The sequence below is a fragment of the Geotrypetes seraphini genome, chromosome 4, assembly GCF_902459505.1.
Source record: "Geotrypetes seraphini chromosome 4, aGeoSer1.1, whole genome shotgun sequence".
In the NCBI taxonomy this organism is placed as follows: Eukaryota; Metazoa; Chordata; class Amphibia; order Gymnophiona; family Dermophiidae; genus Geotrypetes; species Geotrypetes seraphini.
In genome coordinates, this window is record NC_047087.1 from 319,574,204 (window position 1) to 319,588,474 (window position 14,271).

Genomic DNA, 14,271 nt, shown 5'->3' on the forward strand with positions numbered 1-14,271 from the left:
AGATTATTGCAGAATCGACAGTCCTAGGCTTCAAGGGCAAACTAGATGCATATCTCCTTGAGAGAGGCATATAGAGATATGGTTGGCCATAGGGTAAGCCAGGTGTATACCTGGCAGGGCCTCCGCGTGTGCGGATCACCGGACTAGATGGACCGAAGGTCTGATCCGGAGATGGCGCTTCTTATGTTCTTATGTTCAGAGCCTCTTGAAAAGCATCCATAATCTCCCTACTTCTTTCCGTTTCCGCAGAAGAAATTTTCAGTCCACATCCGGCAGATTTAAATCTTCCAGCAGCAGCACCTCCTTTTCTTTCCAAACTTTTGGAGATCCACAATCAGATCTTTATAAATTTGCTGCGATTGGGTCGGAGGTCTGTAGACTACACCCACGTAGACAGAAGTTCCATCTTCTCTTTTTAAAGCGATCCATATCGCTTCTTCCTCTCCCCAGGTCCCTTGCCATTTCAGTTGCTTGGATATCAATCTATACATAGAGAGCTATTCCTCCACCTTTTTGATCATCTAATCTAAAAAGACCATATAATCTCCAGACTACAAATCGTTCAGAAAAGAAATAAAAACCATCCCATTCAAGAAATCCTTGAAGACAAACTAACACCGCAAGACTCATCCCAATTCTCTGAAGCAACTCGCTCTACTCTTCAATTCCTCTGGAAATGGCCAGATAACTCCTTTTGTAATCCGGCTTGAACTAAAAGGTAATGGCGGAATAGAAATCACTAATGTAATCTACTCATTGAAAAAACACGACCACATCACTGAAGCCTTCATCAACTCACACTGGCTCCCAATCCAAGAAAGAATCCAATTCAAATTCTACTGCATATTATTTAAAACCCTACATGGAGACAGCCCATCATACCTGAATAATCGCCTCATCCAAGCACCCACCACCAGACACAGAAAAACGCACTCCCCATTCATACCCCCCCCAATCAAGGAAGTAAAAAGAACAAAACTACACGACGGCCTCCTAGCCACTCAAGCCGCAAGGCTGGACAACCAGATCTCCAACCTTCTGATGACCACCCCAGACTATAGGACGTTCAGAAAAGAAATAAAAACCACACTTTTCAAGAAATTCCTGAAGCAGCAATAACAACACGACCTCTTAGCAACTTTAAAACTGACATTTGATCTACCCATTACTGCACTAATAATAACAAAAGAATCTCCAATAAGACCACCTATTAACTCTCTTACAAACCACCCCACCCTCAACAACCCGCTAAATGTTCTTAAGATCTACAACTTACCTTTCTAGCTAATCATTGTAACTCTGTTTTTTTTTAAATTAACCTTTTGTAATCCGCCTTGAACCGCAAGGTAATGGCGGAATAGAAATCCCTAATGTAATGTAATGTAATGTAATAATCTAAAAAGATTATATCAGGGTATGTTTGCATCCCATCCATGGGATTCACTGAACCATGTCTCAGTGATAGCAACAATATCCATAAGAACATAAAAATTGCTGCTGCTGGGTCAGAACAGTGGTCCATTGTGTCCAGCGGTCCGCTCACATGGCGGCCTTTAGGTCAAAGACCAGTGCCCTTAGTCTACCTTACCTGCGTACATTCTGGTTCAGCAGGAACTTGTCTAACTTTGTATTGAATCCCTGGGTGGTATTTTCTCCTATAACAGCCTCCGGAAGAGCATTCCAGTTTTCTACCACTCTCTGGGTGATGAAGAACTTCCTTACATTTGTACGGAATCTCTCCCCTTTTAACTTTAGAGAGTGCCCTCTCGTTCTCTCTACCTTGGAGAGGGTGAACAACCTGTCTTTATCTACTAAGTCTATTCCCTTCATTATCTTGAATGTTTCGAACATGTTCCCTCCTAGTCTCCTCTTTTCAAGAGAGAAGAGGCCCAGTTTCTCTAATCTCTCATTGTATGACAACTCCTCCAGCCCTTTAACCATTTTAGTCGCTCTTCTCTGGACCCTTTTGAGTAGTACTGTGTCCTTCTTCATGTACGGCTACCAGTACTGGATGCAGTATTCCAGGTGGGGGCTTACCATGGCCTGGTACAGTGGCGATGATAACCTTCTCCGATCTGTTCATGATCCCCTTTTTAATCATTCCTAGCATTCTGTTCGCCCTTTTTGCTGTCGTCACGCATTGCACTTATGGCTTCATTGACTTCTCAACCAGTTTTCCCAAGTCTCTTTTCTGGGGGGTCTCTCCAAGTACTGCCCTGGACATCCTGTATTCATGCAAGGTACGAGCGGAATAGAAGTCACTAATGTAATGTAATGTATAAGATTTCTGTTACTGACATGCATCACCTTACACTTATCTACTTAAACCCCATTTGCCATGTTGCAGTCCATTTCTTAAGCGTGTTTATGTCACGCTGCAGGTCTTCGCAATCCTCCTGTGTCTTCTCTACTCTGAATAACTTCGTATCATCTGCAAATTTAATCACCTCACTCATCGTATCAATTTCCAGGTCATTTATAAATATGTTGACGAGCACGAGTCCAAGCACTGAACCCTGCGGCACTCCACTCGTGACGCTTTTCCAGTCCGAGTATTGTCCATTCAGCCCCACTCTCTGTTTCCTATCCTCCAGCAAGTTTTTAATCCATGTGAGTATTTTACCCTTGATTCCATGGCTCGCAATTTTTCAAAGTAGTCATTCATGCAGAACCTTGTTGAACGCCTTCTGTAAATCCAGATATACGTCGACTGGGTCACCCTTGTCTATCTGCCTGTTTACTCCCTCAAAGAAGTGCAGCAAGTTCGCCATGCAAGATCTTCCTTTGCTAAAGCCATGCTGGATCAAAGCCCTCATCAGATTGTGTCCATCAATAATAATAATAACTTTATTTTTCTGTACGCCATAATCTTGCGACTTCTAGGCGGTTAACAAAGAAGAGCTGTACAATCAGCGAATTACAGTAAATGAATGCAAGGTGGTTGAAAGGAAAACTATACATAGGTTGAATTATAGGAAATTAACTATTTTACATTTTACATTGAAAATAATCGGACACCAGCGAGTATCTGGATACAATTATGAAGAGGGAATTTTAGCAGACAGGGAATATGGATACCTAGTGTGAGGAAGAAATTCAGGGTAAGGTGTGGAAGTTATGTTCGCGGGAGAGTGTCTGGCTAGGACAAGAATTTCTTGAACAAAGTGGTCTTTAATTCTTTCCGGAAGATGCTGTAGGTCAGCCTAGCGGCATCGATGAAATAGCCTAGCCATGATTGCTGTCTACCAGCTTGGAACTTGAAAGTTCTGTCCAGGAAGGTTCGATATCTGCAGCCAGCGATTTTCGGGTATGCAAACAGGTTGTGGTTTCTGGTAGATCTAATGGGGGAGTAGAATTCAAAGTGAGGTAGAAGGTAGTTGGGGGCCATTCCCCAGATTAGTTTGTAGCAAAAGTAGGAGAATTTGAATAGAATTATTTCTTCGAGGTGATCAATGATGTGATCCTTTATCAGCGCCTCTAATATCAGGGCTTGCAGATCATGAACTTTGTTGCTTAGACTGTGAGCATTTGTAGTTATTGCCTTCCAGCTGTTTTTCAATGGTAATCTGCTTTTTCGTATAGTTTTTTGTTTCGTTTCACTTCCCGTTACAATGCTAAGAAGTGAGTTGCCAATATTGTTTATGTTGCAATCATTACAACCATCACATTTTGTCTTTTGCTGGGGGGTGGACTCTATAATTGTCCTTCATACATACGCCACCCCCACCTTCCAGTTTAAACGCCAAGAAGCATATTGCCTGAATTTCTCCTGCCATGGTAAGGTGCAGCCCATCATTATAATATAGTCTCTTGTTGTTCCATGTATTGCCCCATCCTCCTATGTACCTAAAGCCTTCTTGATGACACCAGGCTTTGAGCCACCTATTGAAGTTCTCAGTGTTCTGTACTCATTCCACACCCTTTCCATAAGTAGGCAGTACTTCTGAAAAAGCTACAGTCTTTACAAAGGTTTTAACCCCTCTCCCAGTTCCCGAAAAGCTTTCTGTGCTGCAGGTAGGTAATTGTTGGCTAGGTCATTTGTTCCGAAATGTATAACATCATCAGGGTTCCAAATCTTTGCTTCCTCCCTAATTACAGTCAGTATTTGTCTGGCATTCTTGGTAGCTGAGGATCCTGGAAGGCATTTCACTTCTTTGAGTTCCTTGTCCTGTGCTCCAAGGTAGGAGGGGTGAGAGCTCTATGGTTGGATCCAAACTTTGATATGTCCATACAGGTTCAGTGTATTGTAAAAAATGCCTATGAGAAACTATATTGGATAAGAAGCCTGAAACCATACCTCTCCTTTCAGGCATTGACCGATGTAATTGTCTCATTTGTTCTATTGGTCTTCAATTACTGTAATGCAATCATGTTGGGGCTACTAAAGTATCTGATCAGCAAATCCAATCGGTACAAAATGTGGCAGCAAGATTCCTGTTGGGAGAATCATGGCAGACAAGCACCATTCCATTGTTATTTGCACTGGCTCCCAATTCAGGACTTTGCTACTCACATTCAAGGTCTTGCATTCAACGGAACCTCAATATCTGTTCACCAGACTACACAAATATGTACCATCAAGGGCCATATACTCTGGACAAGATCTCTTGCTGTCCACACGGACATTAAATATGAACTCAACAGGGCGAGAATGGCTCCAATGTGTTGGAATGCCCTACCTAAGGAACTATGGGCGGAAAAAGATGTCAGTAAATTTAAAAGAAAGTTGAAGACACAACTCTTCACTGAATACTTTATTGACATGATCTTGCTAGCAGCCATGAGGCGCTGTGGGAGGGGAATGTTGGTAAATTTAATCATTGTCCTATGTGAACCTGTATGTTCCTAAGGTTATTGTAACTTTGATTGTTCATTGTAAACTGCTTTGAATTGACTACTTATAGTCATTTAAACGGTATAGAAATGCTAATAAAGATAAACATGGACGATTAATCCACTTGCCTAGGGTCACAAAAGTCAAAATGGGAAGCATACTCAGTTCCTAGGTTAATGCAATAGGCTACTCCTCCACGGCTGACATCCTACTTGTCAAAGGAGAATGCAAGCTTTCCTCACACATACCCAACCACCACTGCAGTATATTAAAAAATGCTTTCTCATGTGGCTCTGCCAAGTCTCTTCTAAAAAGACCTCTTCCTGTCTAGATCAGTTTTTGTGGCTATGAAATCTTCAGCCTCAATCACACTAATTGTGATAAATACTTACTCAACACTAAATCCTTGCTGATTCCATGCTTGACCATACATCCCGTATGAAGGTACTTGCCATCCATTGGTCACATACTGTCCATACTGCTGTGGATTTCCATACACCTGACTCCACTGTCCCCACTGCCCATACTCCATCTGAGGGAAAAAATACAAAACAAAAATAATCTCTGAGAACTACCACTTGCAAAACTAATGGAACTATCAAAACAAGAGAATCCATGTGAACAATCCATCTTGCAATCATTAAAAATAAGCAGTGTTGGACTAGGTTAGTATTTACAGAACCTTCAGAAAGTTAGTAAAATTGTACAAGGTGTCTGGAAAACCCCCAGAACCCCCAACATTTTCCCAAATAACCCAAAAACATCCTATTGCAGCAGAACTTCTGCCTGAAATTCAACACATTTCTGAGTACTTTATTTTTCAACAGGGAGGAACTCCAATGCATTGAGCTCGCAAAACATTTGAGCTCTTAATTAATGAATCCCCTGAATTCAATGCACCAACTCAGTTGTTTTGAAGATTTTGTGAATGTGTCAAGGTTGAAGGAGGATACTTTGGACACAAACTATGAATTAAGAAAACCCCCCATTGTACTAATGTATTTTTCAAATGTCTTACTAAATGTATAAACAATTACAAAGTATTTAAAAACTATATAAGGGATCATGTTTTTCCAGACACTGTGGATATATATAAATCCATAATAAGCATTTTTTCCTCTGAGCCAATGCTAAACCAATATCAGCATGATGTTAGGACCCACTTTACTTCTGAATCAATATCCCAGCCTGGTAAAAGGGAGAACACTCCTCTCTGAGCCGCAACGATCCAATGTCCCAGCATTGTGTTTGGGTCAGTAGTGAATCAGAGGGGAGCATGCCCAGTGTCCTTTCTTTCTGCACCAAAACTGACCTCAAGTTTGAGCATGATGCACTCTTCCCTCTGAATTAGAACTGACTTAGGTAAGAGGATATGTATCCATTGCGCCCATGATTTGAGGTTTATATCCTTGTGCCTACTTCCTATATTATTCAGATCCAAATGTGAACATCTGTCAACCAGTTACACAGATGAGATTTGTATCGTTATGTGCAAACTCCAACTTACCCATTCCCATAGATTTAGTTAATCTACAATAGTGGGAACGGTTAAGAAAAAAATATATATTTAAAGGAACATGGCATTTCTCTTCTACAATGAAAAATACTACTATTTTGAGAAAAAATGGTTTATAAATGTTTTGGGGTTTGTTTTAGACAGACTTAATGGACTGAACACCTAAAGATAGTTCTTTAACACTGTCTCCACTGGTGTATGCCCAGGAGGATTAGGAGATAACTGCTGCTATTTGATCATTAAGAATACAGTTAGATGGGTGGTTGGTGATCATAACTGCTTGATAACTTGCCTGCTTGATGTGAGGGTAGCTAATCGCTCACATCACCCAGACATTATGTTAGGAGTTCACTGTTGGAGTCAATAGCACAGAAAGGTGCAAGACAGACTCTGGAAGCCAAATTTACAATTCTGTGTAGAAAACTAAAAGAATATTTTGAACAGCTTTTAAATTAGCCCTCATATTTTTACATGTAGGATCTCAGAAGGAGGCTATGCTAGAGGGTCAATGAATGAATGAATTTACAATGTAGAGAACAAAACTTTAGACTCATTAACACATGAAGGGCATAGAGAGAGTAGAGAGGGACAGATTCTTCAAACTTTCAAAAAAATAAAAGAACAAGAGGGCATTCGGAAAAGTTGAAAGGGGACAGATTCAAAACAAATGCTAGGAAGTTCTTCTTTACCCAACGTGTGGTGGACACCTAGAATGCGCTTCCAGAGGGCGTAATAGGGCAGAGTACGGTACTGGGGTTTAAGAAAGAATTGGACAATTTCCTGCTGAAAAAGGGGATAGAAGGGTATATAGATAGAGGATTACTGCACAGGTCCTGGACTTGTTGGGCCGCCGCGTGAGCGGGCTGCTGGGCGCGATGGACCTCAGGTCTGACCCAGTGGAGGCATTGCTTATATTCATACAGGCTTCAACAGTTTTCTTTAGGATCTAGGAGCCAGACTCAGAATGGCTGGAATTATTTATGCTTATTTGTAAAGTGCACATCGTGATGTAGAATGATCTACAGTCTTAAAAATATGATCATTTGACTCCATTCTATTGTGAGTTGCATTGGCTGCCAATGGAGGCTTGTGTTTTCTTTAAGTTTGGTTGCTTTTGCTATAAGGTTATGTATGGCACCGCTCCGTTTTATATGGTTAATAGATTCTCTCTAGTATCGTATAAAAATAGTAGAAAATCTCATGTCCTGTTTACCTTCCCTGTAAAAGCAAGAAATTTCCGGACCATACTTTAGCATTCCAAGCAGCTTCACATGATGGAGAATTTTGATTGTTATTGCTTGGAGCCTGTTCTTATAAACATTTCAGAACTCAACCAAAAACTTATCTCTTTTCAAAATACTTGGTTAAATAATTTCTGTCATTCTTAAATTATCTTTAGTTTATAATCTTCTCACTTTGTCATTGCTGCTAGGTTACTGCTGCTAGTTATTAATTTGTCTATGCTGCTAGTTAAATAATTTTTGTCATTCTTAAATTGTCTGTAGTTTATAATCTTTTGTAAACCGCGTAGAACTTATGGTTACGTGGTTAAGAAGTACGATGTTATGTTATGTACAGCAAACTATATATTACAGTAGAAGGGAAGGAGTGGATAAGAGGCTATTGCCCTCCCCGTTGCCACCCATCTGCAGCGTATCTAACAATGGAGAGAGGCTTTAGGCTGCAGTTGCTGCTATCAGATATACTCAACCCTGAAATGTACTGTCTAAATTAGATTCTTCAGCAGCTTGATGTGCTTCTCCGATGGCATGGCACAGCTTCTCAATTTTATTTTTTTAGCTGGATTGTAAACTGCTGTAGTGGTGTATTAAACTTATCTTCTCAATTCTAACGTAACCACCTCTCTTTAGCTCTCAATTCAGGGGAAATAACACACCTTCTTTTCCAACTCAATAGCTCGGCTTTATTCTCAACTTGGATTAATCTACTCTCTTAACAAGCTAAACGACTCCCTTTTCCAACTTTCATAACTGGCTCCCCTTTGTGAGCCTGCATAGCTATGCTTTCTTTTGAGACAAAATGCTGCATTTCCCTTTTCAAACCAAGGGCCACAACTATAATTCATGCTTAACACCAACTCCCTTTCTAAAGTTCTGCTCAAAAATTGGGCAAGGAGGAGAGACACTGGACCAATGATGAAAGAGAGAGAGATGCCAGACCATGGGAGGCAGCAGCTCAGGATGCAAGAGGGAGATATGCTGGACCCAAATGAAGTGGACATGGTGGCATGAAAGGGGGAGAAATGCTGGCCCAGGATAATGGGTACAGGAGAAAAGGAAGAGAGAGGGGAGAAGCTGGATAAAGGGAAAGGGGGATTGGGACTTGTATACTGACTTCAAAGTGGTTTACATACAGGCATTTTCTCTATCTATCCCAGTGGGCTCACAGTCTATCTAATGTACCTGGGGCTGTGGAAGATTAAGTGCCTTGCCCAGGGTCACAAGGAGAAGTGTGGGGTTTGAACCTACAACCCTAGGGTGCTGAGGCTGTAGCTCTAGCCACTACGCCACATTCTTCTCCAGGGGACAGGAGGGACAGGGACACAAAGAAGAGATGCTTGGCAGGAGGAAGCATAAAGGCAGCTTCCTTTTTGGCATGATTAACTCAGCTATGTTATTTATCTCAAGTCTGCTTTTTATAGTAAATCTAGTCTTTTAGCCCGTTACATTAACGGGTGCTAGAATATATGTCTGTCTGTCTTTCTTTCTTTCTGTCTCTCTCCCTCCTGCTGTCTGTCTGTCTTTCTGTCTCTCTCCCTGCCCCTGTGGCTTTCTTTCATTCTTTCTGTCTCCCTCCCGCTGTCTACTATTTCCCTGTGCAACAGCATTTCCCCCCACCCCACTTCTCTGTGTATCAGCAGCATTTCCCTCCCCCCACTTCCCAGTGCAGCAGCCGCAGCATTCCCTCCCCCTCCATTTCCCTGTGCAGCCGCATTTCCCTCCCCCACCCGTTACCTGTGCAGCAGCAACAGCATTTCCCTCCCCCACTTTCCTGTGCAGCAGCCGCAGCAGCATTCCCTCCCCCTCCATTTCCCTGTGCAGAAGCTGAAGCAGCATTCCCTCTCCCTCTATTTCCCTGTGCAGCAGCATTTCCCTCCCCCCACCCCACTTCCCTGTGCAGCAGCAGCATTTTCCTCCCCCTCCACTTCTTTGTGCAGCAGCAGCAGCAGCGGTATTTCCCTCCCCCTCCACATCCCTGTGCATCAGCAGCAGCATTTTTCCCTACCCCCTTCCCTTCCCGTGGTCTGGCCTGCTCCCTTAGTCCCTTGCCGCCCCACTTCCCTTCCTGCGGTCTGTCCGGCTCACTTAGTCCCTTGCCAGAGTTTATTTTTAAGTTTAAAGGTGCCGCGGAGGCTCCTCTCACGATCGCTGCCTGTGTCGGAAGCCTACTCTGACGTAGGTGCGGCTCGTGAGAGGAGCCGCCACTGCGCTTTTAAACTTAAAAATAAACTTCGGCCGGCAAGAGAGAGGGACCGTTGTATGCGCGCATGCGCACTCCTGCTGGCCATGGACCTACAGATCACGGATCAGGGATCACGCAGGTAAGAGTGCGCATGTGCGCTTAGTGTTTTATTATAGTAGATAGTAAATGACGGCAGATAAAGACCTGAACGGTCCATCCAGTCTGCCCACATAGTCTCTCTCTATCTACAAAAGCTACTACACATGAAAAGGGCCATATGTTAGATTTTATTAGTTTTACGGATTATATGCACCAACAAACTAGGTTAGATGAGGTTCACTGGCGGAGAGTTCCTTGGTCGGATCATTTTCTTGGGGAATTCTGTCTCCCAATTTTTATGTCCCCTATTAATACTTAAGTACAGCAGAAACAAACTATAACTATTAGGAAAAAGATAAGCTCAGAGTTTTTCTGGTCCAATCTACTAAAAGTACTACCTTGCATATCTTCTGATAAGATGTCAGAAAATCTATGGAAAGACTGGAGGGATTATCAGAAAGTACCTTTCAAGCTCTCTCCCCTTTAGCAACCAAATCAGTGAGTTATGCACGGAAGACGCCCTGGTTTTCATCTTATCATCGAGAGTTAAAACAGGAATGTAGAAGATTGGAATGAAAGTGGAAAAAAACTAATTCAGAATTTGACAAGAAGATTTGGAGAGTTAACATCAAGAAATATAATTTAGAAATTAGAATTGCAAGAAAAAATTACAATGGGGTTAGGATAGCTTGTTCAAATAATCAAAGTAATACCCTTTTTAAGCTCTAGTGTTCATTAACCTTAGTGAGCATAAATTCAAAACAAAACTGTATTCCAACTGCAGAGGAGTTAGCCTAATTTTTTAATAGTAAAATTACACTCAGAGATTCATTTCCAGTTGTAAACCCCGACAACTTCTTTTTAAGCCCCAATAGGCAGACGGTAAGTCCAATCATTTTTGGAACACCTTTGATCCTGTCTCAGAAACTTATGTTTCAAAATTATGTGAAAAGTTGAAAAAATGCAGTTGTAAATTGGACCCCATTCCTTCTTATCTTTTCTGGAATATTCCTTTACAAGCTATTATATGGCTGACTTCATTATTAAATTATTTTCTTGAAAATGGTTATTTTTTGCTAAGTATGGGGAAAATAACTGACACCGTTATTGAAAAGCGCTGATCTGGACCCTACAGTTCCCTCTCATTATCGTCCGATTGCAAGTATACCCCTTTTGACAAAAATGATGGAGTCAATTATTTCTAGCCAACTTCTTGGAAAAATTTTCTATTTTGTTACCATTTCAAGATGGGTTTAGACCTAACTTTAGTACGTTAATCTAAAAGATTAAAAATTTACAGATACAAAATAAATGTGTGGTATTGTTACAATTTGATCTGTTGGCTGCGTTTGATGTCGTTCATCACGACATCCTGATTTGTATGTTATCAGATATTGGTTTAAACCAAGTTGTACTGAACTGGTTTAGTAAATTCCTCTCATTGCGATCTTATGAGGTTTATTTGGAGGGTGAGACTTCCTCCACTTGGAAATCCAGCTGTGCAGTGCTACCAATCTTGTTTAATCTATATATGACTTCTCAGAAAAATTTTTGCCTTTCATCAGCAGAGACTATATATACCTATGCAGACAATATTTTCATTTTATTAGAAGTTGATCCTGATCTTAACAACTATAGACTGCTGCATTTCTAAACTTCAGCTGTGAGCTTTGTCTATTCAAATGAAACTGAACGCTGCCAAAATCAAAATTGCTTTGGATTGGGCCAAAATTAGAAAACCTCCCTTCCTCTGTTACATTACAAACAGGTATCGTATTACATATAGATTTTTCATCTAGAGTCCTGGGTGTCATCTTGGACTCATCACTTATATTTCATGAATAGATAAATTCCTTGACAAAAAAGTGTTTTTTTAGTCTGTGCATGTTGAGGAAGGTCAGATCATTATTCCATCAAGAACATTTCTCAGTATTGGTACAATCCACTGTGCTTTCTCAGCTAGATTATTGTAACTCAGTTTATCTGGGCATTAAGCAGAGCAGTCTAAAATGACTTCAGTTAATACAGAATACTGCAGCTAAGCTCATTTTTGGGAAACGAAAGTATGATCATGTTTCCCCTTTGTTGATAATGCTTCACTGGCTCCCAGTTCGCTTTAGGATCCAGTTTAAATGCGCATGCATAATCTTCAAGATTCTCTATGGAATATTTGATCCTTTTGTCCCCTTATGTTAGAATACTCTTAGACTTTGCCATTTGAAAAACATCCAAAGATATAAGTTAGCCTTCTTTTCCTTTAAGGGAATTCAATCTGCTGGGAAGCTCAGTCGATCTTTTGTTTTCAAGTTTGTAGAGATTAGGCTTTTAGGCCAGCTGCAATTATTTTGTAAATTCCTGAAAACTTTGTTGTTCCTGCAATTTTTAAATGGTTTAACTACAGCCTCAATGAAATGATAATATAATAGTAACATAGTAGATGATGGCAGATAAAGACCCGAATGGTCCATCCAGTCTGCCCAACCTGATTCAATTTAAATTTTTTCTTCTTAGCTATTTCTGGGCAAGAATCTAAAGCTTTATCCTGTACTGTGCTTGGGTTCCAACTGCCAAAATCTCTGTTAAGATTTACTCCAGCCCATCTACACCCTCCCAGCCATTGAAGCCCTCCCCAGCCCATCCTTCACCAAACGGCCATATACAGACACAGACCGTGCAAGTCTGCCCAGTAATAGCCTTAGTTCAATATTTAATATTATTTTCTGATTCTAAATCCTCTGTGTTCATCCAACGCTTCTTTGAACTCAGTCACAGTTTTACTCTCCACCACCTCTCTCGGGAGCGCATTCCAGGCATCCACTACCCTCTCCGTAAAGTAGAATTTCCTAACATTGCCCCTGAATCTACCACCCCTCAACCTCAAATTATGTCCTCTGGTTTTACCATTTTCCTTTCTCTGGAAAAGATTTTGTCTCTCCTTTCCTCTAGGGTATACATATTCAGTGCTTCCAGTCTCTCCTCATACGCCTTCTGGCACAAGCCTCTATCATTTTCGTCGCCCTTCTCTGGACCGCCTCAAGTCTTCTTACGTCCTTCGCCAAATACGGTCTCCAAAACTGAACACAATACTCCAAGTGGGGCCTTACCAATGACCTGTACAGGGGAATCAACACCTTCTTCCTTCTACTGACTACGCCTCTCTTTATACAGTCCAGCATCCTTCTGGCAGCAGCCACTGCTTTGTCACACGGTTTTTTCGCCTTTAGATCTTCGGACACTATCACCCCAAGGTCCCTCTCCCCGTCCGTGCATATCAGCTTCTCTCCTCCCAGCATATACGGTTCCTTCCTATTATTATTCCCCAAATGCATTACTCTGCATTTCTTTGCATTGAATTTTAGTTGCCAGGCATTAGACCATTCCTCTAACTTTTGCAGATCCTTTTTCATATTATCCCCTCCCTCTTCGGTGTCTACTCTGTTACAAATCTTGGTATCATCTGCAAAAAGGCACACTTTTCCTTCTAACCCTTCACCAATGTCACTCACAAACATATTGAACAGGATTGGCCCCAGCACCGATCCCTGAGGGACTCTACTACTCACCTTTCCTTCCTTCGAGCGACTTCCATTAACCACCACCCTCTGGCGTCTGTCCGACAGCCAGTTTCTGACCCAGTTCACCACTTTGGGTCCTAACTTCAGCCCTTCAAGTTTGTTCAACAGCCTCCTATGAGGAACTGTATCAAAGGCTTTGCTGAAATCCAAGTAAATTACATCTAGCATATGTCCTCGATCCAGCTCTCTGGTCACCCAATCAAAAAATTCAATCAGGTTCGTTTGGCACGATTTACCTTTTGTAAAGCCATATTGCCTCGGATCCTGTAACCCATTAGATTCAAGGAAGTACACTATCCTTTCTTTCAGCCACACTTCCATTATTTTACCAACAACTGAAGTGAGGCTCACCGGCCTGTAGTTTCCTGCTTCATCCCTGTGACCACTTTTATGAATAGGGACCACATCCGCTCTCCTCCAATCCCCAGGAATCACTCCCGTCTCCAGAGATTTATTGAACAAGTCTTTAATAGGACTCGCCAGAACCTCTCTGAGCTCCCTTAGTATCCTGGGATGGATCCTGTCTGGTCCCATCGCTTTGTCCACCTTCAGTTTTTCAAGTTGCTCATAAACACCCTCCTCCGTGAACGGTGCAGAATCTACTTCATTTTCTCGTGTAACTTTGCCAGACAATCTCGGTCCTTCTCCAGGATTTTCTTTTGTGAACACAGAACAGAAGTATTTGTTTAGCACATTTGCTTTCTCCTCATCACTCTCCACATATTGGTTCCCAGCATCTTTTAGCCTAGCAATTCCATTTTTCATCTTCCTCCTTTCACTAATATATCTGAAAAAATTTTTGTCTTCCTTTTTACATTTTTAGC

General features: G+C 41.5%; 1 protein-coding gene across 7 annotated transcripts in view; it reads right to left on the reverse strand.

Annotated features, from left to right (window-relative positions):
- TIAL1 (TIA1 cytotoxic granule associated RNA binding protein like 1) overlaps positions 1-14,271 on the reverse strand; it is a 539,174-nt gene that overhangs the window by 35,663 nt on the left and 489,240 nt on the right. For 6 of the 7 annotated variants that reach the window (XR_004539125.1, XM_033940857.1, XM_033940861.1 and 3 more), the window contains exon 11: positions 5,227-5,366. Coding sequence is in view for 5 of the 7 variants with exons in the window: in XM_033940857.1 (XP_033796748.1) it covers positions 5,227-5,366 (140 nt within the window). In the remaining 2 variants the exon portion in view is untranslated. Of the gene's footprint in view, positions 1-5,226; positions 5,367-14,271 lie in introns of those variants that run through there. The other variant, XR_004539126.1, reaches the window with a different exon arrangement.